The sequence below is a fragment of the Pogona vitticeps genome, chromosome 14, assembly GCF_051106095.1.
Source record: "Pogona vitticeps strain Pit_001003342236 chromosome 14, PviZW2.1, whole genome shotgun sequence".
NCBI lineage: Eukaryota > Metazoa > Chordata > Lepidosauria > Squamata > Agamidae > Pogona > Pogona vitticeps.
Genome location: NC_135796.1, coordinates 1,223,408 through 1,251,062, shown reverse-complemented (window position 1 = coordinate 1,251,062; position 27,655 = coordinate 1,223,408). Strand labels below are relative to the sequence as shown.

The window sequence follows — 27,655 nt, the reverse complement described above, 5'->3', positions numbered from 1 at the left end:
AAGTCTACAATGGTGACTTCTATACTGGTGTAATTTAATTAGGGAAGATGGCACATAAGCCAAACTCTGCTCCTGGAACATGAGTTACACATGTAAAATAACAAGAGTATGGAAATGCCTTATTTAAAAAAAACACTATAAACTCCAGCACCATTTAGCCAGCCTAGTCACTGATGAGAGGGCTGTGGAATTCTACAAATTATAGCCTAATCATTTCCAAGCTCTGATAATAACTATGGCTCGAGTACATTGCTTACACCTGCAGAAAGGAGAGGACATTTTGGGCAAGAAGCCATATTCTGTAATTTTTAAATACCTGGTGGTACTTTCAACTCCGATGTTGTCCCTTTCATGGCCCAGAAGCGGTGGGAGCCACGGGCCAGAAAGAGGAAGTCTTTATTAAGTGAAATTCACCCCCCAGCCCACGATGTCATCATCCCTCTGCAAGCGTTGAGGTTATGCCACAGGATTTGGGCCATGGAGGGTCAGAGAATGGGAAAGGGTTAGATCCATGGACAGTCAGGCTCAAGGACAAGGGGGAGGCATGGTGCACGTCTTCTGCAAGCTACGAGCCAAAGCAAGAGTATGGACCTGTGATGATGATTCATCAAGGTAAACAAGAACAAGTCTTGTTTAATTAACAGGTCCTCCATTGCTTGGTCTGTTATTGGACCCCCGCGTGATCTCTCCCCTCCAAGAGGCTGGTGAATTTGCAATTCCAAGCAGGTAACTATAGAGCACACCATTTCCAGTTCAAGGAAAAAGATCCATGGGCATGCAGGGTCTCCTGACCTTCCTCCGCAGACCTTGGGCAAGCCCACAGAGGTGCACCCGTTCGTGGCTTTGAGGCATGCACACCTGAGAGTATTTTTGCCTGAAGGCAAGAATGGAGGGGGAAAACGTTTTATATTAAAACACGCTTATGGATTAGAGATAATATGCCTTTCATGGATTTGTGTAAAGAACACCTAGTTTTTAAGTTTTCTTGGGGCCAAAACAGACAAGACAGCTTTTTGATTGGAGGCCAATAAATCTTTAAAACTGCTCCATTCCCAAAATCGGCAAGAAATCAAGCGAATTTGCTACTTGCAAAGCTATGAAAGACCTTAGAAGATAATCACACAGTCTTTACTATATAAGTCAGTTCTGCTTCTAACTGCAGAACACCTCACACCTCCTCTGTTTTGGGCTTGAATTTAGTGTTGACGGCAATGATACCACACTTACTGGCCATTGTCGAGGTCCTTCACGTGACAAACAGAGGCTTCGACAACATCCTTCACGTTCCGGTACGGATTGATAGCAACAGGGTGCTCTTCCAGCTGGTAATGCCGCGAAGTCCCATTGGCTTTGTAGATAATTGGGCTCGCCTTCCCATTGGGGGACATCTCCTCTTTGGTCCTCTCTTTCTCCGGCAAGACAACTTCAATTTTCACTTCAACTGTGCGAGCAAACAGAAAACTTGGTTACGATGGTCTCGCAGGCCAGCAGCCCCAATTTGATTGCTCTCTGATCACTGGCAGGCCCTCTCTTAAAGGATTTACCTCCACCTGCAACAGAACATTTCCTAATATTCTGGAAAAGATTGAGGGTAGGTGTCTTCCCTACCCTCAAAATTTTCAAAAGGGTTTTTATTTTATTTTATTGCAAACACAGAGCAGTTTCAGGCAGAAATACACCCTGAAAGAGTTCAAACACAACGTTGGTGGAGTCTTGAGGAACAGCAAACAAGTTTAAAAGTTTGTAGCTTTTAATCGTCCTCATCTTGGAATGGCATTGCTCGAAGTGACCCTGTTGGTCATCGAATTCAACCCCTGTCAACGAGGGGGAATCGAACTACTAATTCCCTAGCTAGGTAAGTAGATGACTTCCCTTGACATAAATATCCTTTCCTTCCAGTGATCTCCAGCTACTGAACTTTTAGCTCTCTGGTGCCCAATCCCAAATCCTGATCCTCTTTCTGTGATTCAGAATCCATGATGCCGTGAACACATTGGAAGAAGCTGGAGTTCCTTAAGCGCTGAAAGACAACTGATTGTCTTAACACGAGTGTTTTGACCTCCTCATTTCGCAAAATCAGCCTGCTTTGTTCTGGAACTGCCCAGCGGGAAGCCAATACAGGAAGGAAGGAAGGATTACCCAGTCCAGAACTCAGTAGAAGGTTGAGGATATGCAAAAAAATTATTTCAGCTGAGTCATGAATTGATTAAACGCAGTTGCTTAGTCAGCAAAATGCAATCTGTTGGCAGCCCTCATTCACGAACTCTGAGATCCTCTAATTCTGTGGTCACTGAAGTTTCTTTTAATCCGTTCATGTTTCGATCCAGGACGGGTGGCAAGCTGCCTAGCTTATATTTCCCATGTTCATTTTGTTTGTTGTTGTTGTTTAGTCGTTGAGTCGTGTCCGGCTCTTCGTGACCCCACAGACCAGAGCACGCCAGGCCCTCCTGTCTTCCACGGCCTCCCAGAGTTGGGTCAAATTCATTTTGTTTACTTCTTTTTTTAAAAAAAAAACAAAATTCTGGCATAGAGGCTTCAAGGTTTTTCCATTCCTCAGCACTTCTGGGACTTATCAAAAATCCGCTTCAGTGGCAGAGTGATCTCCTCAGCCGACTCTTTGAAAACATTTGGGTGCACGTAACCTGGTCCTGCAGGTTTAACAATGCTCAGTTTGGCTGGCTGCCATATCACCCAGCTGGAAGGAATATGATTGCAAAATAGAAAGGCATCATCATCCCCAGAGCGGTTTGTTGCTTCCCGGTTCAGAAGACTCAGGTTCTTCAGTACAAGGACATTTGGAAGCATTTTCCTGGGGTCACCTCTTATCCCATGGTTGCCCATAACTTTCCAGACCTCTTTCTTAGCCCCGGCTGGATTTCCCTGGCATTTCCTGGTGATTTCCCCTGGTCTGACTCTGCTTGGCCCAGAAAGAAAACCTTAGTGGTCTACTTAGCCTAAGCTTGCAGGTTATCAAGCACAGGAGACCGAGTGCCCGCCGGTCGGGTCGTGCGTTGCATCCTGTCAAGTCGCTTTCGGCTTATATGGCAACCGACCTCTGAAATGACTGGCCTCCGAAAGGACTTTTATGCATCACCGAGAAGATTTGCACAAAGCTGTGTGTAGCTGCTTTCAATGTCCAGGTGCAAACTTTAAGCCGCTTTTTTCCAAAAACAGCATAAACAGAATTGCCACAGACCTATCCCAGAGCACCAGACCTGCCTGACACCTTGATGATTCTCACCGGGTGGCAGAGCGATCTGGCCACGTCAAACAGCACGCACCTGCCAGTCTTTGCCTCGGTCCTTGACACAGCAAGCAGGCGCCACCGTGGAAGACAAGAAGCCGCAAGGCGGTGGCCAGCTGGAAAGGCGCTGGCTGACCGTAAGCGGCCACAACTACCCAGAATATCTCAACCCCCCCTGCAGACCCCAATCTATTAAGCACACAAGTTTGCTAACGTACCGACAGTTGCGTGACTCCCTTCTGCACCTGGAGAACCAGCTCTGCTGTGTCTCAAAGTCCTCACGACTATGTGAGGAGCCGGGTCGCTCATGCTGAAATAGAGGAAGGAGGCCGCCGGGTCTGGACTCTGAACCTGGCACTCCAAAGGTCCGCCCTGAGCTGTAAAGTTCTGAGGAGGGCCGCTCTGGAAAGTGCAGCCTTCACTTTCCCCTGGAATCGTGTGTCGCTTTGCCTACCTGTGTTCTTCAACAACAGGGTTTGATTCTGCATAATAACTCTCAAGGTGGGAGGGGAAGTCACGGCGACAACGTCACCCTCCGCTTGGAAGACGAGATATTTGAACTTTCGTCGCGGAATTCGCGAGGAGCAACAAAACCGGAATGAACCAAAGGCAAAATAAAATTGACCTCAACCAATCTCATCCGTTCGAACTACTTTCTGTCCCCATCCAACACAGTGTATTGGAATAAAAATTTGCCTCACATGTTGTTGATGGTGATGTTAAGAGAGGCACAAGGCAAAAAAAAAAAAAAAGCAATGTGATTCGGTGGTTATGAGATTGGCCAACCTCTAAGAGCAAATCTGGAATTTCCAATGGGTTCAGGAAAACCAGGCCCACCCCCATCTCTAATCCGCTGACCTTCAATAATTTGAATTCCCTCTGGGGAAAAAAGTGCTGAGGAAAGAAAAAAAAGCCCCCACCCAATCATTCAAATGAATGTTTTGTTTTGTTTTGTTTTGAAATATCTGGCTTGTATTTAATGTTCTTTGTCAGTTATAAACACATGTCTGGGATTTATAAGCCAAGAAGAGTGGAGTTGTGCATATTTTAAATATATCTTTCCTTTTCCCAATAAGCCCTTTGCAATATTAGTTAAGTTTCTTTTACAGTTCACTGGGGTGTATGTTAAAACTGAGGGCAAAACTGGCGGAAGCTCATGGGTTCAATCCTGACCTTCTCCTACAAGCATCTTCAACTAAATTGGCTTTTTAAAAAAATAATAATAATTGACTCCTAGTGCATTACATCAGCCATGCCATAAATACATATCAGAGGGAAAACAGCATTAAATTTCTTGGCCTACTATCTCAGGTGTTTTTTTGTGTGTGAAAACTAGGGTGAAAAAGTGGTGCAACAGAGAATTCTCTGTAAACAACAGCCAGAAACCTGTTGGGATTTTATCCCAGAGTAGGTGAAACGATGTAAGTTACGACAGCCAATTTTGACTCATTAAAATGGCGCTGGTTGCATGCTTGGACACATGCTGGTTACAGGACCAGACATTTGATCTGCACCTTATTACTTCACTGTCATTTGCCATGGTGATTTGTGTGGCTTCACTTCCTCTGGAGTAAAACCCCAACAGCGTTCTGGCGACTGCTCACAGTTCTTTGAGGTGGGAAGGATTTCCAGAGAGCAAGAGCTACCTAACAACACAAGTTGCCTCAAAAGGGGTGGGCGCTCTTCCATGAGAGGCTTTTAAATGAAGTTTGGGTGGTCCTCTTCCTCAGCAGTAGATTTCTGGACATGCAGGTGGGGGTCAGACTAGATGATCCTTAGGGACCCAGTCCTATAGATCTATGATTCTGTGTCCACCCAGAAACACTCCGGCTTTTATGTTCTGGCATCGCACAGCTGAGACCCAGCCTAAAGCTGCACGCCGGCTAATTCCCCGCTAGTCTTCAAAGAAAACCAGCTGGCGGTCTTAATGAGGCAATAAGGGGGAAAAGCAGTCACACGGCTGAGATTTAAAACTTGCTGATTCTGTTGCCACAGGAGAGCAGGCCCCCTCCTGCCTCGACAGGGGCTTAACCTTCCCGAATGCCACTCAAGGACAACCTCATCCTTCCAATCAGGTCGAGGCAACTAGAGGAAACTTGATTTTTGCAACCCTCTTAGTTGGCTGCACATACTGTCCTCCATCGAAAATAGCAGAGTGTTTTCTTGAGAACCGAAACACACACACACACACACAAAAACACAGGTACCAAAGGCACGCACAATTCCAGGGACAAGGTATGGCTGCAATGTGAGAGTATGGCATCCTCAGACCTGTACAGCCCGGGTGGAGTGAGGTCACTGGATTCAAGGGGGCAGAGTTCACTTCCGCTGCCTCCTGGTCCCATCCTGACATGACGCGCACCCATTCCCTCCTACGGAAAGAAGGGGGCTGGCGAAGAACTCCTGCATCTCCCCAGGAAGAAGAGGAGCACGATGTCTTGAAAAGATGCCTTGGAGCTCAGCAAACATGAAGATAAATAAATAACGACCAAGAAGATGAATAAGTAACAGCGAAGCCTCGCCAGCATCCTTCCAGACATCCAAAGCTGCAACCTTACACTCCGGATATGTTGACCAAGAGCTCTTCAAGTGGGACGGCCTTTTTCTTCCCAGGCAAATTCTTGGCTGATGGGTGTTTGGGGGAGAGTAGAGGAGTCTCCGTGCTTGAGGAGAGAGGGAGGTGGGGGCTGCGCTGCTCTAAAGAAGGCAAAGGAACCAAGCCACAGCCTTGACCACCCCCTCCCCTCTTCGTTACCTCTTCCCCAGATGGCCTAGAATCAACCGAAGAGCCTCGCGCCCTCCCAATGGACGGATCTCTGCCCGTCTCAGTCCCTCACCATCAACTGTCCTGCATTTTGCTTATGGAGCCTCCAAAACATGTGAAAAGCCGAGGTTTATGAGTCAAAGGCAAAAGATGGCAGCTCAACCCTAGAATGGCTTCTACAGAGTCAAGAGTCTTCCAAGACAGAGTTTCCACCCCAGTCTAAAATTTGGAAAAAGTCAAGATTTTGGGGGGAATGGCTATATCTACAATTCCATAGCTCTGATGGCCTCTGGGTGGGAAATCTGAAGTGTAGAAGATTCCCCTGAGGAATTTTTTACAAGCTCACTTGCTCTCTGACCGGAGCAGTTCCTCTGAGGATGTGGGGTAGACGGCAACATTTTGGTTGCCATCTCTAAGGGTCCAAAATGAAGCTCCTGGGGGAGAGTCGGCAAGACGAGACCCAACGGATGTGACCGCAGCAAAAAGATCCACTGAAAAGGAGAGGAAGCAGCAGAGAACAGCTTCCCTCCCTTCCAGGGCTTGTTGAAGAAACCTTGAGGGCGGGTGGAGCCTTCCGTTGCTAGACGGACGGCTGGGTTTTTCACTCCAGGCATTGGCAGATCTTGGAGAGCTCTAAAAGGGCCTGAATCCTACCATCCCAAGATTGTGAGGGTGGGAGGATCATGTAGTCCAACCTCCTCCTGCCAAGGCAGAAACCCACGGGGAACGTGTTCCTCATGGGGAGGGGCATCCAACCTTTTCTTAACCATCCCAAGGGAAGCAAGTTCCACCCTCTCCTGAGCAACGGCACTGAGGAAGTTCGATCAGAATCTCCTTAATGCAATTTGAATCCATTCGTTCCTACAAGGGCCATCCGGAGGCTGTTTTCTGGGGGAGGGACAAATTTTCCTCTGAACGGTGGATCCGTTCAGGTCCTGTTGGGTCCCACCGGAGCAGATGGGTAGGACAACCTATGAGGAGGCAATGGGCAAGCAGACACAACCGGCGACAAGCCTGGGGGTGGCGGAGCTAAATTAAGAAAACTGTACCATTCAATTAAATTGGAAGAAAGAGCCAAAGGCAGCTGGGCATTTGTTCTCGGCCATTAACGAGTGACACAAATGACTCTGGACGTGCCCCTTGGGGCTCTAGGAATCTGTTCCTGTTATTTTGGAACACAGAAAAAGCAAGGTTTACAAGACACGAGGAGCTTGAATTTTCCTGTTCTGATTGTTTTAAAGTGTTTTTGCAAACTATCAATGAATCACATTGATCTCCCCATTCTGAGCTCCAGAGAGATCCCAGCCATTCATGGACAAGACCTTGCTTTGCTCTCCAGATTGTTCCTTGCTGGGCCTTCTCTCGCTGAGATGAAACGTTTGACATCATTCCAAACCTGCCTTGTGTTTTTGGCCCCTGGCCCAAGCCGAAAGCTGGCCCTGCACGGGAATTCAGAACCTGCTAGGAACTCTTCTGGGAGGGGATGAAGAGGGAAAATTTGTCCTGAGGCTCCTAAAAAAAGAGAGAGAGGTATCCTCAAAAGATAAAAAGCTGAGGGATCTCCCTTCCTTCCCAAAATGGCAGCAATGTTGAAGACCTCTGCACAGCAGTCATGTCAGGCACATGGAAATGCCCCAAAGCAAAGACATCATAAACATCAGCCTGCCTAAGATCTCCCCTTGATGAGTCCCACTCAGGAGGGGCTGATGGTCAAACGATGGTCTCCATGAGGATGGGAACATGCATTGTGCTTCGTTGGATGCTCCTGAGCAGAAGTTGGGTCGTCGCCTGTCACTAATGTTTTACTGTGGATTTCTTGCAACGGCAGAGGGCTGGTCTTCCAAATTCACAGTCGGAAAGTCAACTGGGGGGGGGGGTTACTTCCCAACGTCCAGTTCTGTGGGTCTATCCCACAGCAAAAGGTTCTCTAAACTAGCATTTTGTTCCCACGGAGGCTATGCAGGTGCCTCCAGGGAGCTCATGAGCAGGAGAGCAAGGCCCCACCACCCTCCCATGGATGCTCCTCAGCAACTGACCCACGGGGACGCGTTGCCCTTGGATCAGGGCGCTGCTGATGTCCATGAAGGAGCAGCCCAGCCAGCTACCACACCTCTGTCCAGCGGATGCCTGGACCGCCACAGTGGTGGAAACAGATCCAGAGAGAACCTCTCGCCATCCTGTGATGGCCTCCCTCCACGTCTGCCTCCAGGACCTGCTCCTCTGCTTGCCAACCACGGGAACCGTCAGCCCCCACCCTCAACTCTCCGCATCCACCCCTACTGTCTACTCAGTTTTATACCTCCCAGACGCCTATTACCGATGTGCGCCTGCCGAGGAGAACTCGTGGTGGCAAATTGCCACACATTCATAGGATGCTTCTTGTCTTCCATTGGTGCTCATGAATGTGGTGCCTGGCTGCGTTCTTGGGCAGGAGCCCAATCAGAGGCATGGCCAGGAATGCAACCAGTAATTCAGTAACGGACAGCAATTTGGATAGCGCAGGGGTTTAGGCCTCTGGCTGCGAAGCCAAAGGTTGGGAGTTCGATTCCCCCTCAGCACCTCCTTGACGGGGCTCGACTGAATGATCCCACAGGGTCCCTTCTAGCTCTGCCGTTCAAAGATTATTATTATTATCATCTAATTTGCCACCAAGACTTACCTGATTTCCCTTACTCAGGTGTAAGGGAATCGGCACCAGGCTCTTCTTCACTGTTCCTTGTACTTCCTTCCCTCTCACGATGGGAAAGTCTGCCTTTCCCTCACCTTTCCACCCACCCCTGCGTCTCTCGTTCCCTCCCACAGTGTTCAGACTCATAATGTTTCATTAAAGTCACCACAAATGCATTGTGCTCGCGTGACATGAAGTTTTTTCGGAAGGATTAACCAACCGCCTTCATAATCTCCTCTGCGCCAAAAGCAGGGAGCATTAAAATTCTCCGCAGCTCCCTCTGCGGAGTCCTTTTCTGCCTGCCTGACCTAGTTTTTAGCCCACCGCTTGGCCCCCCGGAAGCAGCGACCCGGGGCAACGGGAGCGGCCCGAAGCGGTTCACCTGGCTTGGGTTTGGAGAAACATCCTCCCATGATGAGCCCAGGAGAAGGAAGGCGGCCGAGCCACGTTGGAGCCTCGGGGTTTTCAGCGTGGCTCTCCCGAAGACCTGGAGCTCCAAGCCGGCGAGGGAGCGGTCAAGAGCCATGAACCAGTACCACCACCAGCAGCAGAAGAAGCAGGATGACGTTCCTTCATGCGCCCTTCCGTCATTGTCCCATTAGATCTTCCCTCGCCATGACCTGCATTGAATGAAAACCTAAGTCAATGGGCAGGAATAGGTATACGTCGCAAAAGGATGTAGATAAAGTCAATCCAACAGGGTCATTTTTAAAACAAAGAGAAGTGTGAATATAACCTACACGCTAAGGAATCGTTCCTTCCTTTGTTGTTGTTGTTTAGTCGTTAAGTTGTGTCTGACTCTTGGTGACTCCATGGACCAGAGTATGCCAGGCCCTCCTGTCTTCCACGGCCTCCCGGAGTTTGGTCAAATTCATGTTGGTTGCTTCAGTGATCCTGTCCAGCCATCTCATCCTCTGTCGTCCCCTTCTCCTCTTGCCTCCACACTTTCCCAACCTCAGGGTCTTAGGGAAAGTGTGACGGCAAGAGGAGAAGGGGACGACAGAGGATGAGATGGTTGGACAGGGTCCTTCCGTTAAAAGGCATTGATTCCCTCCAGAAGACGACAGGTTGGAAACCGTAAGTGTAGAACTCATTCTAGGTTTCCTTTCTCTATGGAAAACTGGAGCTGAGTTCTCCTAAAGGGAAAGTTATCATTCTAGTCCCGCATTTGGATCGAAATGGATCTTCCAGGCAGTATTCTGTTTTGACTGCTTTTCTGCCCATGCATTCTGTCTTTTTGTGACAGTGTAAGCAAAAACCAGGTTTTCGTGGGAGAACGGGGCCACCGTCTTGAATCCATCATCCTAATTTAATCACCTAAATAGCCCCAATGTGACTTCCATGATTCATTAATTCATTTTATTTATGTACAGTATTTAAAATATTTTTACCTTGCCGTTCTCCAAAAAAAAGGGGGGAGATGGAAGACCACTTATATCAATTTAAAAACACAACCTTAAGCGCTAAAGACACCAAATTCTGCCAGTATCCAAAAACTCTCTTGAAAGCTCTCCTCTGCCATGGGGCTGTTTTCAAAAGTCCAACTTCCTTTCCTTAATCCTCTGGATTTCGCTCTCAGCGCTCAGTTAATCTCAGTGCTCCATTCCACTCCGAGTTATCTCAAAGCGATGCAGTTCGATGCCTTTTTCATGTTTACAGGGAACACACAGAAGGAGCCATTAAAAAAAAACTCAGCACAAAGAATGTCTTCTCTAGAGTGGCCGGAGTTGTGCAAAGTCTTGCAAAAAGGATCGTTCAGGGGTTGAGGATTCGGGGCTAGGGAGCTGGAGGTTGGGAGTTCGATTCTTGACAGGGTCTGGTCTCCGTGATCCCCTTAGGGTCCCTTCCAGCTCAGTGGGTCTAAGAGGATGATGGCAAAGAGTAGGCTGCACACCACGATGCAGGGAAGGGAAGATCACTTCTATTCTCTCACTGGAAAACCTTGGAAAGGGTCGCTGTCAGTGAGAATGGCCAGCACACAATTATACAGTAACTGTAATTATTCATTGCAATGAAGATACTACCCCACTCCAGAATTCTGGGGAAGCTTTTGAAAATTCAAGACGGTCCCAGGGTTAGGAGGAGCCAGTTATTCTGTTGTGGCAAAAACAAAGCCACCAAAGGAGTCTTTTCATACATTAAAGGCTATCAAGTTTTGTGTGCATGTGTTTCCAACATGCTTCTTCAGATTGTTGGCCATGATTTGGGCTTGGGTGGATATTAAACTTTTGGGAGTGGAATGGCCTGGCTCCAGACCTGGTACACGAGCATCCTCGGGCACCTGTTACCTCTAACCGCGCGATCTGTTTATTTTATTTTCTTCCTTCTTGTTTTCTCCCTATCTCGACTCTCACAGCAAATCCCACTTGTGTTCTGTGGGGCTTTCTCTTTGTTAAAGGGGCACAGAGGACAGCCACCGTAGAAGCCCCTATGCCACGGAAGGATGAATCCGGCCCTCCTCTCCCTCAACTCCCGCCTGGTGTGTCAGCAAATTCGGGGGCCCAGATTATAATCTGTACAGCTGCAAAGCGCTTGCTGCTTAACTCTTTATCTTCTTGGCCAAGTGAGACCGGCAATCCTCCAGAATTAATCATTAAATGAAGGATACAATTAAGATGTCACAAGTGCATCCATAAAAGGTTGGTAAATCCCTGAATTGCTGACGGACAAGGAAACCAGGAAGGATGAACCAAATATTGTCATTCTGATTCAGTCCGGATGGGATGCAAACACGTCCCCGATCAGGCTGGTTCTATTTGGAAGGCGTGGAGTTATCTGGATTTGGTTCCAAGCCCTAGTTACTAAAGCTACGGGACTGTATTAGTAAATAAAGCCTCCAGCCTCAGGAGTAGTATATCTCTTGACTGCCAACTAGAATATAGAAGGAAGCTGTATTCATACTTTGTGTATGGGAGCTGGCCCCATCTTTTTCACTTCCACTTGCCTTCCATTCAGGAAGTGAAATTTATGAATAAAGAAAACATGGCCTTCTCAGTTGTGGCCCCCTTTTTTCCAGAGAAGATGCTTTCAGACCTAGTAACAGAGGGGGCTAGAGGAAAGAGGTGGAACTGAAAATATAAGCATTATTTTAGCTCAAGTAAACATTAGAAGAAGATGCCTTTTAGAATGTGAGGTAGAAGCCTGTACAGAACCTGGGAAATGGGCATATGAGGGTGTCGGGGAAGTGTTGCATGGCTGTTTAGAAATGCCCAGAGGCCAAGGAGACCATATTTCATTTGTTTGTGAATTTCACATCCTGAATGGAAGGCAGATTGAGCAAGATGGCTCCTGTTCACAAAGAGGATGGGGGCACTTCCTCTAAGCAAAGCATGAACACAACAGCCTTCTATATTCTCGCTGGCAGTCAGGAGACATGCTTCTCCTGAGTCTGGAGGCTTCTTTTGCTAATATAGTACTATAGTGCTAAGAACTAGGGCGATGCGCCAAATTTAGACAAATCACAGATTTGAAACAGAGCCAGCCTGATGGGGACCTTTTTGCATCCCATCCGGGGATCCTGGCTCTAGAAGTGTTGCTCCCTGCTTCTTTCTTAGTGATGCTCCTTAGGCTCTAGATTCGTACCAGAAAGCAGAACTTCTTCAAAACATCCCCCCCCCCGAGGCATGTTGGCCATATCCTGCTGCCAGCGCTCCTTTGCTTGGATCTCACCTCTTCTTGTTTTTCTCGCCACTGGGTTTTAGATTCCAGTGGGCATCAGAGCATCCCAAACAGAGCACCTGGAGAGAATTGCCCGGGTGCCAAAAAAAAAGGATGGGAACAATTAAACGCTACCTGCTGGGAGTTTCCAAGCGGCACTTGGAGGAGGAGGAGGAGGAGGGCGGAAGGAAAGAGGAAGTCCATGGGGTTAGGTGCTGCCTTCTTCTGCCGATCACCTCTTTGCCTCCCACGTCCCCTGGCAGGGGTTCGGCTGTCCTTCTGAGCCATCGGCCCCAAGAGAACCGTTTTTGTTGAACCTGATGCCCACAGAGGAGGTTGCCTGTCGTGACTCAGCTTGAGTTGCTACGGGTTTGACCTTTCTCCTTCCCTGCTGCTCCGAGCGGCCACCCAGGTAGACAGAAAGCCTTCTCCACCTGCCTTCACAGTGAACACACTGAAACAAGCTGCCTGTGTATCCTGTTTGAAGTCATTTGTTTTTTCTAGAATGTAGGGAGAGCATCATTTCACCTGAGACCGAGCTGGCATTCCTGGATAGCTCAGTGGTTTAGGTATCTGTCTATGGAACCAGAGGTCAATTCCTCACTGGGCCGGCTATGAAGTAGAGCCAGCCTGGGTGGCCTTGGGCCAGCTGCATGGTAGCCCCAGGCCAACCAGGGAGGAAGGCGAGGGTCCACCACTTCTGAGGCTTCTCTGCCTAGAAAACTCTGAAAAGGGTTGCCCTAAGTCAGGACTGATGAGATGGCATGTCATTATGATTAAGCTGGAATTCCAGATAACGTCGTGGGGCGAGCCCCACTCTCTGACCTCCGTGGGCAGACTTCCCAAGGTTAAAAAGGTCCTTGAGATGGGTCAGGCTGCCCTGCTGAAGGTGGGGCAGGGGGGTGGTGGTTGTTGTTGTTGTTGTTGTTGTTGTTGTTGTTGTTGTTGTTGTTGTTGTTGTTGTTGTTGTTGTTGTTGTTGTTGTTGTTGTTTCCCGTTTTGGAAGGTAAGACCCAAACCAAGGATTGCAGGGGCAAGGAAGGCGATCTGGACTCAAGACTAGGAAGCATTGCTCAAGGGTCAGAGTTATTCTTCACTAGCACTGGCCGTCTGCAAAAGAGACCATCTCTCTTTTGCTGGAATATATTGTTGTTGTTGTTGTTGTTGTTGTTGTTGTTAAGCAGTACTTGGGCAGCCACCTGTCAAGGATGCTCAGGCCCTCAATCCCTGCATTGGCAGGGGGGCTGGACTAGATGACCCCTTGAGGTCTCTTTTTCCAAATCTGTCCATCTATGTGTCTGTGATCTGCAGCACATATGGGGGGGGCGGGGAGAGACAGACAGAGTTCTGGGATGTTGATGGGTCGGGGGGGGGGCAAGGATTTGAAGTCAAAACCACCCCTGATAAGTTCACCTGTTCAACCAGAGGGTTAATGAATGAATTCTCTCTATTTATTTGACATAGTAGGAAAAGAAGTGACAGGATCACGGGTGGGGGGGGGACAGGCTCCTCTCACCCTGAATTCTTCTACTTCATATTTCACATCTTGCCCAAAGGGACGTGTCCGAGCTTTAAAGGCACCGCCGCGGAGGCGATCTGCCAGGGCGGCAACTCAGGTACAGAGACCGGGTCTCGCCCGCCAGCCTCCTCTCGCATCCCTTGAAGGCTCGCGCGCCCTCCGGCATCTCGGAGGCGGCAGGATGCAGGCGAAGGGCTCCGCAAAATTGGGGGGAAATGGGTCAGGTCTTTTCCGGCCCTGGCGTGGGTGTCCCCAGACCTGGGGGGGCGACTGCCTGACCTCCAGCCCCCCCCCGAAGAAACAATTCACAACAACAGCAATCGTAATAATTGAAGGTGATCAGGAAGAGAAGATGGAGTTTTGACATCCCACGTTTCTCCCCCCCCCCCGACCCTCTGAAAGATTCCCTTTCTGCTCGCCGCGGTCCAGGGCTAAGTTTGGAGAGGTTAGTGGGAAAGGCGGCGATATGGGGCCCTCCGGGACCCCGGTGCGCCAAAAGGAAAGGCGGGGGACCCCCCCCCAAAAAAGGGGTGTCTTGGAGGGTTGCAGATGGAGACCCCGCCGGACCCGGCGGAGAACTGACAGGGATGACTTCTCCGGCTAAGCCGGGCTCGGAGAAAGGGGCCCAGGAGGGTCCCGATCCTGGCTCCTTCGGGGACCGATCCGGGCGGGTGCCGCAGCGTCCCCTCCGCCCCAGGATCCGGGCTGCCTCCGTTCCTCCCCCCGCGCCACCATCCCGCACCCCCGCCGGGCCTCTTCGGGCTCTTACCTGGGCAAGGCTCCTGGGCTGCAGGCGGGCCGGCTCGCCAACGCCGCCAGGTCGGCCGGAGCGCCGCGGAGCTCCCTGCCGGCTCCCGCCGCCGCCGCCGTCCCGCAAAGGGCTCCGCAGCGCCTCCGCCGCCGCCAACTTCGCTCAAGCCGGGAGGCTGCCGGAGCCTCGGCAGCGCCCCCTGCCGGCGCAGGGGCCCGCTGGCCTCTCCACCCAGCGGCCCCCGGGCCGGGGGGGGGGGGGAGGACCGAGAAGTCCCGGGTTTCACCCGTCCTCCGTCTGCGAGGCTGCGATGCCGAGGGAGAAAGAACGCATCAAGAGCCCGGGGAAGGTCCTTGGGGGACTACAAGGCCCAGGTTCCCCAGCCCTCAGAGCCACGGCCAGCACGCTCTTGCAAACCCCTGGGATCCTCCCGCCAAGCACCTGCTCCACCCTTACACCCTCCCCCCCCAAAAAAAAATCTTGGCGTGGCTCTCCCTCCCAATGTGCAACACAAACCACGGCGAGATTGCAGTCGTGGACTATCATACCCAAAATCCCCCTACTGGTGCTGGCGATTTCTTGTAAGGCGCCTCTGGCTCCTGTCGCTTTCCCAAGCTGGGGCCAGCAGGTGCGACCAGCCTCCAGAATAAATGCTTTCTCATCTCTGTAACTCAGAAGCCCTGAACCTCATGGTGCCTGTCACTGGCAGGGGGGGTGGTCTAAATGACCCCCTGGGACCCATCCAGTTTCGTGGGAGGATAATTTTGTAGGAAGGCCCAGGTTATGGCCTTACCTGTCCACACAAGATGCAAGCCAGATCTCAGATCTCCTGGTCATCCAATAGATGGTGTAAAAGGGTATTCTGCCTCCGTTGATCAGGCGCAAAAAAACAGAAATTGCAAGAAAGTAAGAGAACAGCGTTCCGTACTCTGAGTTGTTTCAAACGCTTTTCTCCTTTCCCAGCTCAGAACTGTTTCCCCTTTGCTTCGCAAATCCACAGACATAGCAGAGTGGCTGGAATTCTAGGAATGCCACCCAAAAGAGTCGTTTTTCCTACCTTTGTTGAGCAGGGAAAGAGGAAGGTAAGAGCCGACGGGTATAAGAGGGAAGATCCAGTTTTTCAGCAGGGTTAATTGGTTTAAAACCTTCTACCCTGTTGCAAGAAGTGCACCCAATGGGACAGGCAGGTAAATCACTGTGTTTTTTTTTCTTTTTAAAAAATGTTGGTTATTTTTCATTTGAGTGATTTGAAGGACTCCAAGACCTTGAAATAAATTCAGAGATCGTATAATAATACGATTTATATTCAAAAAAGAAAGTAGCCATTGGCAACTCAAGGAAAATGTAGATAGATAGATAGATAGATAGATAGATAGATAGATAGATAGATAGATAGATAGATAGATAGATAGATAGATAGATAGATAGATAGATAGATAGATAGATAGATAGATAGATAGATAGATAGATAGATAGATAGATTAGATAGATAGATAGATAGATAGATAGATAGATAGATAGATAGATAGATAGATAGATAGATAGATAGATAGATAGATAGATAGATAGATTAGATAGACAGACAGACAGACAGACAGACAGACAGACAGACAGACAGACAGACAGACAGATAGATAGATAGATAGATAGATAGATAGATAGATAGATAGATAGATAGATAGATAGATAGATAGATAGATAGATAGATAGATAGATAGATAGATAGATAGATAGATAGATCCAACAAAGCCAGTAGCTTTCTGTCTTCAGAGGATGAAGACAGTTTTGATTCCTGCAGCCCTTCACACATATCCCAGAAATGGAGGACTACACTTCCAATCATCCCCAGCCAGTGTGGTCCCTGACCAACAGAACTGAGAGAAGTCTCTTCCCCAACCTGCCCCCCGTGTCCCCTTCAACCCACCTGCTCCCCTTCTGACCCACATGCTTGGACTTGCTTGCTGTGTGAAGCACTTCGGCGCGGCAACAAACAGGAGCAAAGTTGCAGCGCAAGACTACGGAGAGCCAGACGGAAACGTCTCACTCTCTCACACACACACACACACACACACACACACACACACACACACACACACACACACACACACACACACACACACACACACACACACACACACACACACACACACACACACACACACACACACACACACACACACTGGTGAGATGTCATGATTTGATTATGGATGGAGCCAGCTTGGCTGTTCCTGGAGCGTGGAGACACGACGTGCAATCCCACAAGAAATGTTTGTTCAGAAATGACCTTTCCAAACGGCAAATCAGCCCCTTTTCCTCCTGCAACTTTATACGACGGTGCTGCTCCCCTCCCCCCCCAAAAAAGGAGGAAGAAGAAGAAGCCATGTTTAAGCTCAAAGCGTTAAGACATCAGGCCAGCTGTGTGTTCTGTGGTGGATTCCTTTAGGGAAAGGAACTTTGACTCTGGAGGCCTAAATCCAGACCTCCAGCTATGGACAGTGCAAGCAGGCCTGCAACTCCTGGGGCTGAAACAGAAGCAACACACACACACACACACACACACTCCCCCCCCCATTAGCAAGACTCCCTGGTGGTGCCGGTGGCGGTGGTGGTGAATATGCTGCCGTCTCCAGAACTCTGCTGCCTGAGGCCACTGCTTTACTTCAGCTCACAATAGACCTTGGCTATACCTCTCCAGAAAGCAATCCATCTTTCTGGGGTCTCCTCAGATGGCACACTCAGGGCCAAAGGGGGCTGACCATCCTCCCACCAGGAAAGGCACCTTGGTTTGCCCTCTGCTTCTTTCTCTGTGGCCCCCAACTCGGGACATGCTCGGGCATCGCTGATCTGGAATCTGGGGCCGACGAACCAACCGATTCATGGTTTGTTCGGTAAATGTTTGGAAATTCGTGGACTTTGATGAACCAAGATGAACCGCCGTTTTGCTGGTTAGTGCTCATCTCTTACGAACCGTCAATATATTCAGAATTCTCAGGGAAGGAGCATTCTTCCCCCTTGAAACCCTTTGTATGAAAGGTTGAGGTTTAAAAATATATTGGCTGTCATGAGATCTCTGAGGGTCATGCCTTACATTTTTGAGTTAAGGGTTAGGGCAGAGGCTGAATATGGGGGGCAGGTGGGGGGGGTAAGGTGGCTCTCAAAAGCTTGCACGATTTCCCTGCCTTGTCCTTTGGCCTCATAAAGGTCTCACACACACACACACACATCGACGAGCCCTTTTGCCATTTTCAAGTGGCTTATTTCCAGGAATCCGTAGGGGACGTGGAAAGAACCACAGCTAAGCTGCTAATATCTTATTAAAAATGCAGGTTGAAACACGCTGCAGTGAAGCTCCGAAGCAGCCATCCTAGCAGGGCAGCAACTTATGAACTACTTAATTTATTCTGAATACATTTATGATGCTGCAGGATGCCGTGGTTCTTATGGGATATTCCACGCCGTGTGCCAAAATAATGTCGTGGTCTTTAGGTTTTTCTGTGCAACCATCAGTGGGCATCACATTGATTGCCAGGGCAGTCTTTCGGACAGCAAAAAGTCTTGGGCAGTCACTGGATTGCTCTGATGTCCAACCCATGTGAATTCAGAGGCTTAACTGTGGCTTGTTCTCTCCCACCCCACCCCCACTTCAGAACAGGGGTTGGTAATCCCCCTCATCCTCCAGGGACTGCTTACAGTTTCCATCATCCCCAAACAGTTATGCCAGCTGGATCTAATGGGAACTGGAGTCTGGCAGCTGCAAATTTCCTATCCTGGCAAAGAGACAGGGAAAGTTAGCTGGGGGGGGCTGCTTGCAGAGGGGGGGTACAGGGGTCGCTCTGCAGCTTAGGGCAAGATAACCAGCCAAGTGGGACAGGAGGCACCAAATCCCAAAGAAGCTTTGAGGTACTGCAAGATGGGAGCAGTTCTAAAATTAAGATTAAATTTTAAGCAAAGCAAAAAAAAAAAAAAAAAAAAATTAAAAAATCCCAAAGGAAGGGATGGTACTTTGACGAGGCCAGGAAAATATCCCCAAAACTCCTGCCAGCCTGGCTGCTTTGTCGAGGTCTTCGTGGTCCCTTAAAAGTATTTAATGTATTTATTTATTTGATTTTCTTTCTTCTTTTGCGGGGGAGGTGTTGCACAAGGGCTGCACGTCGTTCTGTGCCTCCCCCCCCCACTTTTTTTTTTTTAACTGCCTTGCTTTGTTTATGCTTCCCCAAGACTGTGGTGTTTCTAGCTCGCTGGTGCCTTCTGGGACTTGTGTAGTCCCGGAAAAGTAACTTTTTCTGGTCTCGAAGCAAATGGGCTGCAGCCGAGGCACGGGTTCTACCGAACGCGCTGACGTGGCCGGCCTGCTGAGCTCACAAAGCGCTTCTTCTCCGCAGCGGGACTTGCAAAAAAAAAAAAAAAAAACACGTCCCGATTTAGGAACGCCAGAAAAGAGCGAGAGAAAGAAATAGATAAGGCCAAGACAGCCTCGCGGGGGCGCTCTGCAGCTTTTCACCAAGTGGATTGTGGGAGTTGTAGTTTTTACACTTAAGAGCCCGGTTCCCACGGAGAGGGGGAACTCCATTTCCCATCAGCCTCTCCCCGGGGTGCGCGCGGGCAGGCGCGCTCCTGGAGGTCGGTTGCGCCATCCGTGCGCTTTTGCGGGCTTGCAAAAAAAAAGAGAGAAAGAGGTGAGAGTGTCGGCATTCGCTCGCGGGGAATTCCCTTGAACGTGTGAATGGGTCAGGATTTGGAGGAGCGGAACCTTCCTCTTAGCTATGGGGTCAAGAGCTGCAAAGCCAGTCTAGGGGGAGGCGATGATATTGTGGATGGAACAGGACCCTCTGGTTTCTGTGCGCCTTTACGCACGGGGGGAAAAAACACTTCTGCACGACTTTTACGCAAGGGCTGGTTGTACTGGTGAAACTGGAAAACCTCGTTGAGGGCCGCCGCAGGAGTTCCGAGGTCCCAGCCTTTTAAGAAACGAAGCAAAAGGAGCAGGAGAGGAGGCGCCGGTCTTTTGTTTGTCTGTTTGTGGAAAGGAAAGGAAACCATCACGACTGATAGTTTGGAGTTTAGAGGCGGCTTGTCAGATTGTAACTTTGAAATGGTTTTTGGATTGTTACCTTGTATGGTTTAACCGCTGCCACTGACATCCTGTTTGCAATGACACATAGGAGGAGCCCCGCCTGTGTCATTCCTGGATTAATCGCCTTAATCACAAGACCAGACAGGCGGGATATAAATAAAATAAAATAAAATAAATAAAAGTTGTTCATCGGGCAGCCGCCATGGCTCCGACACCAGTCTTGCTTAATTAAGGGTGTATTTGAGGGTTGAGACCGTTTTGATGCTTCGTCTCCTACTTTGGTGTCTATGTGTTCTGTGCTGTCAAGTCGGAACTGACTTTCATTGTTGTAGCTGACCTTTAGTCGTGTCTGACTCTTCGTGACCCCGTGGACCAGAGCACACCAGGCCCTCCTGCCTTCCATGGCCTCCCGGAGTTGGGTCAAATTCATGTTGGAACTGACCAAAAGTGACCCTAATGGGGCTTTTAAGGTCAGTGAAGGCATTTAAGGAGTGGTTTTACCCGTTCCACGCCCCCCCCCTGAGTTCCTATAGCTGAGAGGGAATTCGAACCCTGTTCTCTGGAGACCTAGTCTGTGCTTCCGTCCACTGCACCACATGAGGATCTCAGTATTCTGTGGTTATCCCTTAATTAGATGTCCAGTGAGGTGTAGTGGGTCGAGTGATGGGCTAGGATTCTGCAGAACTGGGTTCACATCCCTGCTCAGCCATGGGAATTCACAGGTTATGGAACCTGTAAAGACACTCCCTATAGATCTCCCTTACCTTGAAAGCCTTATTAGGGTTGCTATAATTCGGTTCCAACTTGACGGCGCATAATAACATTTCTTTATGGCTGCTAATGAATGAATTGCATGGAGCAAGGGGCTAAATCTTGTTGCTAGTCTAAAGCCGACATGAATTTCTTGCTGAATGGTAAGCCAACCCTTAGGTAAATCCCAAAGGCCAAAAATCTGTTGAGCTCTTACACCAGTGTAGCTCAGTTGGTGTAAATCTTGTGGGTGAATTACTGCATGTTAAGAAGTTAGCAGAAACATCTCCTGTCTTGTGCCAGGTCGGACAAATCCGGCACGCAACAACAACCGCCTACGCTAACATTTTACGGGGATCTGCCAATGAGGTTTACACCAATTGTTTCACACCAGCTGGTGTAAATAATAGAATTTCGGCCATTGGTTTAATGGATCCACCTTCGCCATGACTAGATACGTGCATTGCCTTAAAAATTCCAAAATTCATTCCACCAACGATGCATTTACTTATTTAAAACATTTTTTCCTTAAGAAATACCCAATCTGGCTTGCATCATTGAAAGTCAATATTTAAAGCTAAGAACAATGAGTATACAAATGTTAAAAAGGAGCAAACAAATACCACTCTGAGAAATGGTTAAACAAAAGCAATAGTAACACATTCGAAGCAGGAAAGCATAACAACCCATCAAAAAATCCTACTCGGTTAGCCATTCGAGGGGGGGAAGCTTGCCTGAAGGCCCCAAATCCATACTTCAGTCTCGGTAAGCTAGGTTCTGAGTTTGAATTCCCAGTGGACCAAACAGATCGCAGCTTGACCTTGGGCCAGTCGCAATCTGTGAGCCTGATCTACACTGCAGGGGTGTTGTGGGGATGCGTGACTTAAGAGGGCAGCCATAGAACAAGTCAAGAAATGGAACGAAATGCCAAAGGACAAGATTCTGGGATGACTGCTCTCCCCTGTCCTCTCCCTGTCCCAACCTAGATGCGTGTCGCTTCGGCGCTGAAGGCCTGCCGAGGCCGTCCCGCCATCTTTGGGCATCGTGGCTGCTGCTCCTCCCATTCTGTCGCCATGTCTCCTCCGACCCTGGCCTTCGTGCCGGCCTGCCAGCCTCCAGATCCCACGGAAGTCCAGAAGCTGCAGGAGTTTGTGTCCAGATCCCGGAGGCTCTTTGTCCTCACCGGAGCAGGAATATCCACGGAGTCGGGGATCCCGGACTATCGCTCGGAACGCGTGGGCCTTTACGCCCGCACAGACCGGCGGCCGGTCCAGCACGTGGAGTTTCTTCGGAGCGCCAGGGCCCGCCAGAAGTACTGGGCCAGGAATTTTGTGGGATGGCCCCAGTTTTCTTCCCACCAGCCCAACGTGGCGCATTGGACTCTCCAGCGCTGGGAACGGTTGGGCAAGATCCACTGGCTGGTGACTCAGAACGTGGACGCCCTCCACGCCAAGGCCGGGAACCAGCGCCTGACCGAACTGCATGGCTGCACGCACAGGTTGGGCAGGCCAGGGAGGGAGGCAGAGAGAGTCGAGACGGCTGGCGTGCTGATCCTTCAAAATTATTTGCATTGATGAGGGTTGTCTGCTGGATAGAGAGTAAAGGAATATGTGTCTGTCATTAGAATTATTATTTCCATGCAGAGGGAGCTGGCTAATTAAAGCAGTGAGTTAGGGACCTGGTTGCAGAACCTGAGTTCTGGAATTCAGTTCTCCGTTGGGCCTCCAGTGAGTAGAGCCAGCCTGTGTAGCCTTGGACTTCTCTTGGGAGAAGGGAGGTAAAGGTAAAGGTAAAGGTTCCCCTTGACAATTTTTGTCCAGTCGTGTTCGACTCTAGGGGGCGCTGCTCATCCCCATTTCCAAGCCACAGAGCCAGCGTTTTGTCCGAAGACAATCTTCCGTGGTCACATGGCCAGTGCGACTTAGACACGGAACGCTGTTACCTTCCCACCGAGGTGGTCCCTATTTATCTACTTGCATTTGCATGCTTTCGAACCGCTAGGTTGGCAGGAGCTGGGACAAGCGACGGGCGCTCACTCCGTCCCGTGGATTCGATCTTACAACTACTTGGTCTTCTGACCCTGCAGCACAGGCTTCTGCGGTTTAGCCCACAGCGCCACCACCTCCCTTAAGGAAACGGGAAGGGAAGGAGAAACCAATTCTGAGGATTCTCTCCTTAGAAAACAGTGCAACCCCATGACCTCAGGAGGTGGTGGTGAGCGCTCCAATGCTGGAGGCTTTCAAGAGAAACTTAGACCACCACCTGGCAGATATCCTTTGATGTGTGTGTATTCCTGTGTTGAGTATGGGTTGGGCATGATGATCTCGTAGGCCCCTTCCAACTCTGTTATTCTAGGATTCTATAAAAACCCGGGACAGGGCCACTCTAAGTTGGAATTGACTTGTTGATTGGCTTATTGATAGCCAGAGGAAGGCACAGCAATACAGAAGTGCGTCCCTTACTTTTCTCACTCGGAGGAATATACGTCTTCTAAGACAGGCCTTACTATGACGCAGCTGTGCATCATGTAAAACTGGCCACACAGTGTGTAGATTTAACACAGCGTTTATGAATTACTCCTTGGTTTTGATGCATTCATAAAGACCAAACGTCCAGGGATAGAGGGTGGCCTTCACCATGTTACCTCGGGAGATCACTTGGAGTTCGCCATTGTCAGTAGAGGGAAACATGGCTGGAGAGGGCATAGAGAAGATGTGGAAGCATTCGAGATGCTAGGAAAGGAAACCAGTGGGTTCCTCAACATGGAGCAAGGGGTTCCTAAACGTGTCCTTCCACAGGGTCTTATGCCTCGGCTGCGGAGACCGGACACCCCGCCACGCCCTCCAGGAGCGTTTCCAGGCCCTCAACCCGACGTGGAGAGCCGAGGCCCTCGGAGTGGCCCCGGACGGGGACGTCTTTCTGACGGACGAGGAGGTGCTGAGGTTCCACGTCCCCCCATGTGGGAAATGCGGTGGGGCCCTCAAGCCTGACGTGACGTTCTTTGGAGACACCGTGAGCAAGCAGAAAGTGGACTTTGTGTACGAGCGCCTGGCGGAATCGGATTCCGTGCTCGTGGTGGGTTCTTCACTGCAGGTACATGCGGTTTCCTAGCACGTACGGCTAAGACGAACTTCTGGTCAAAAAAAAAAATCCTGATTTATTGAGCAGTCTGTCTTAGCGGATTGTAGCTGTTATTACTGCTCAAATAATTTCAGATATACCTTTTTACTGTTTGTATTGCTTTAGGCACTAACATGGATACAGGGAGAACATGGAAATAACGCATTCGATTGGACAGGTTAATGTTAAGATTGTTGTTTGTATTAACAGAGGGACAAACAAGTTAATGCCTCTAAGAAATAACTGTTTGGAGGTCACATTTAAATCTATTAAAGTTCCTTTAAAATGTTTCATCATTGCTTCCAAGTCTTATCTATAACATATCGTAGGCGCACTCCTCATGATTAAATCTAAAATAACGATTTTAAAGTTAACACAGTAAATCTATCGTATTATTTCCAACCTTCAAACCATAGTAGGAAGTTAGGGTTATTGATATGGGGTGGGGGGCTATGGTGGAATTTACGGCCTGTGGTTCACAGACCCTGAAGGATACTGACGGTCCAGCAGATTTGCAATTTGGATAGCTGGACATTTTCCTGTTGCACTCAAAGGGGCAAAGTGGTGGCCAAAAAAAAGCCCTAACAATCTGTGCTGAACGTGGAAGAAACCTCTCTGAAGAATGCCAGGAAGCCCCTTTAAAGTGTAAGCCTTAAAATTTAACTAGAAAACTTTACTCACTTCCTTTGTTCCTGCTCATTGCCTGACTTTTGAAATAGAGCTTCTTTGCAATGCTGTTTGTCGCCCGTGGCTTTCTCCTTCTGTGGAATCCACAGCTTGATGGATCCCTCCTTGTCCCCTCCCAGGTCTACTCAGCGTACAAGTTTGCTCTGGCGGCCCGCGACCGGAAGCAGCCGATAGCTATCGTGAACATCGGCCCCACGAGAGCCGACCCCTTCGCGGCTCTGAAGCTCAGTTCTCGGTGTGGGGAGCTGCTTCCTCTCATCGCCCTGAAGTGACCCCTCCCAGCACCGTTAGAAGCAAGCGTCGGACTACAAGTATTTCCCCATAGCTGGAGGTCACCAGACTCAGACCCTTTCTCTGGGCGGACTTGAAGTCCTAGGGAGAGGAGTAGGGGGCTGACGGACCTCCAAGGCAAGGTTTGTCTATCTGTCCATCAGTCAGTCCACGAGGTCTTGATCAGAACTCGGAGACCAGACTTTTTGGGGCTTTCCAGCCTCTGCCGGTTCTAAGCACGCTCTTCGGTTCTGTATCCTTAAAAGGGACGCCGGCGGCAACGTGAAAAACCTTCATTTGGTTCTTGGGAATGTCGGCTGCACATAGTTTGTCAGGTTGTGACTGTCCCATCTCCCTCGTGTCGGAGTGAATGCAGAAGGACAAAAAAAAATAGGGAAGGATGCTCCGGAGAGAGAAAAGGGGAGAAACAGGACGGCCGCTGGAGGGCGATGATTTCTGCTCGTGCCGTGCAGGATTGGGTCTCGTCTCAGCTCCTCTCTGCCACGGCTTCCCCTTCTTAGCCTCTCAGAAACCTGTTTGGAGGGCTGGACCACCCTCGGTCCTTTGGGCAGCTCTGCAGGGGGTTGGGGGCCCCCAATCCTGTTGGTGATTGATGGGTACCTCGGATTGCACAACTGGCCCACACCTCTGTAAGGAGACTGACTGGCACCTCAGTTACACCTCCGTAAATCACCAGCAGGATTCCAGATGCTCTGAGTGTCGCTCTGAGACTGGGCGCAGTTCTGTTGGTATCAATAAACACACTGCGGTACTTCTGTGTCTTTATTTGTCTCACAATATTAAAAAGAATAGAGTTAAAAACATAGTAAGTTAAACATTTAAAAAAAACCTTATTAAACGATAGGCTAATTAAAATACAATTGAATAATCAAAAGCAAGGAAACCTTAAAAACTATCTTAACTTTTAAAAAGGCATCCAGGGATGTAGTTGTGATTGTTAAAAGCCAGCCTGAAAAGAGGGGTCCTCAGCAGTCAGTGGAAGGATAGAAGGGAGGGGGGCCAGCCTGATCTCAGGAGGGAAAGCCTCCCATCACCTGGGAGCGGCCACCGAGAAGGCCCTGCCTCTTGTGTCCCCATCAGCCGTGCCTGGGACCTCTGATGATTTTAAATGCCCAGAAGGCTCATATGGGGTGATGCTATCCTTTAGGGAGCCTGGACCCAAGCCAGAGAGGGCTTTATAGGGGACAGTCAGCACTTTGAATCGGACCCAGAAATGCGGGGGCGTTCTCTGCTCCCTATAACTGGCCCCAGTCAGCAGCCTGGCGGCTCCCTTTTGCACCTGCAGAAGTTTCCAAACCATCTTCAAAGGCTGCCCCACATAGAGCGCATTACAGTGACCTGAGCAGGAGGCCATGAAGGCCCAGGTCACTGTGGAAAGATCAGACCCCTCTCCAGGAATGTCTTTCATTTAGCTTTCTTCCTCGGCTGTGTGGGAAACATCTCTTGGGTCAAGCAGTGCCCGTGGGTGCCAGAGAGGGTGTGCTCTGCTGGGGTTACAGCTTCTCCCCTGGAGAAAGCCAGGGGGTTGTTCTTTTTGCACATCAACCCTGGTGCCCTATTCTTCATGAATGGACCACAGCGCAGCTTCCTCCTCCTTTCCTCTCTGGACACAAATGTGGAGGAAGAAGCAGTGGGGTGTTGAGCTTCCCCAGGGAGATGCTGGAAACCTCTTCGCACAAGATCGGGGTGGAGGGGGGGGGACACTGGCGTTCCTGCCACCGAGCACCTCAAGAGTGCGAAGGAGCCACACAAGAGCGCAACGTGGTGGTCTGGAAATAGAGCCCAGCCTCCTGAGGCTTAAACAAGACACCTTGCAGGAGTCTGAGAAGTGGTCTACCCCTGTGAAAGCGTGTGCCAAGCAATCTCGTTGCTCGTTAAGGTGCAACAAAGCTCTGCGGAGGTTTGTTTTGAGGTGGGTTTGCTTTGTTTTAATTGCAGTGAGGCCACAGACTAAAAGCTAGCACCCTGGGAAGAACAGTGTGGGAGGTGCAGGCTGGTATTTACACCTTCCAGTCTCAAATGCCAATTCCCAAGCTGGGGAGGCGCCTCTGTGCGCTTGCCTAAGGCGCGTGCAGCTGGAAAAACTGGCTTCGGCAGCCAGGACGAAACACGCAAGCGGGGAGACTCTCCACAGCTTGCCCGACTGCCACCTCCCTACTTTGGCTCTTTGTGGCTACAGAAAGCGAGGGCGGGCAAGGTGGCCAGCTCAGACGGCGAGGCGGTTCCGCTCCCTGGAGAGCCTGCTGAGATCTCACCCAGCCTGGCTTGCCCTTGGGCTTTCAAATCTATCTTAAGGGCCCGGATCCAGGTATGGAGGGGACAGGAGTGGGTGGGAGGCAGGCGGCCGCTGGTCCCTCTTCGTGGTCCCTAAGTTCTTCCCCGCAGCCTTGGATGAGGACCATTTTCAGCCTCTGCAAGGTCTCTGCTGTAGCAGAAGAAGAGTGGGTGGGAAGGTTAATCTCCCCTCCTCTCTCCCACATGCACAGATTCAGAAGGGAATGTTTGTTTTCGGAAGCAAATATACAAAGGAGGGAGATGCAGCCCATGTCCATCACAGCCGGACCCTCAGCTTTGCCCATCCCCTAATCCAAGTGCCCAGCCTTGTGGCATCCCCATGCCCTGCTTCTTCACAAGTGGCAAGATTTCAGCATCACCCAGCTTGAGGGATTTTGGAATACAGTAGTCCCCCCCCCTTATCAATGGGATCAGTATCCACTAGTTCATTTATCCATGGTCTGAAAATATTAAAAAAAATAAAATCCTAGAAATATAAAGTTCTAAATGTGAGGTTACCAGAGCTGGTCACCAGAGAGAGACACAGAGACCAGGTTATGTAGGAAGTGGCTTTTGTGACCCACTCCTCAGATTGATCTACTCTCTGCTGTTCATCATCAAGATAGACTGCATGGCATAGAAGGGGGGGGGTGGGGGGGCTTCAGAGCATCTGGGCTTCTGGCTGCAAGGCCAGAGGGTGGGAGTTCAATCCCCCCTCGGTGCCTCATGGACAGGGGCTGGACTGGTCTCTTCCAGCTCTGCAGGTCTAAGATTACAAGATTGTTATTATTATTATTTATTGTATTTATACCCCACATATCTAGTCTCATAAAAGGCTACAACATAAAACATAACA

At 49.7% G+C, this 27,655-nt stretch overlaps 2 protein-coding genes across 5 annotated transcripts in view; one reads left to right on the top strand and one right to left on the bottom strand.

Annotated features, from left to right (window-relative positions):
* Window positions 1-14,743, bottom strand: part of AIFM3 (AIF family member 3) — a 35,918-nt gene extending 21,175 nt beyond the window's left edge. For 2 of the 3 annotated variants that reach the window (XM_078381858.1, XM_072983693.2), the window contains exons 1-3: window positions 14,622-14,743; window positions 9,059-9,296; window positions 1,228-1,441 (exon numbers count right to left, since the gene is read on the bottom strand). In XM_078381858.1, the coding sequence (XP_078237984.1) occupies window positions 1,228-1,441; window positions 9,059-9,089 (245 nt within the window). In that variant the 5' untranslated portion in view covers window positions 9,090-9,296; window positions 14,622-14,743. Of the gene's footprint in view, window positions 1-1,227; window positions 1,442-8,667; window positions 8,757-9,058; window positions 9,297-14,621 lie in introns of those variants that run through there. The other variant, XM_078381859.1, reaches the window with a different exon arrangement.
* A 4,409-nt stretch (window positions 14,744-19,152) lies between these two features.
* SIRT4 (sirtuin 4) lies at window positions 19,153-25,276 on the top strand. 2 transcript variants are annotated; one of them, XM_020799072.3, is made up of 3 exons: window positions 19,153-21,925; window positions 23,226-23,502; window positions 24,354-25,276. In XM_020799072.3, exons 1-3 carry the CDS (start codon window positions 21,414-21,416, stop codon window positions 24,504-24,506), a joined length of 942 nt encoding a protein of 313 aa, XP_020654731.3. In that variant the 5' UTR covers window positions 19,153-21,413; the 3' UTR covers window positions 24,507-25,276. The 2 variants fall into 2 exon arrangements, with proteins under 2 accessions (XP_020654731.3, XP_020654730.3); XM_020799071.3 differs by having other exon boundaries at window positions 19,160-21,925; window positions 23,226-23,520.
* The last annotated feature ends 2,379 nt before the right edge of the window (window positions 25,277-27,655 follow it).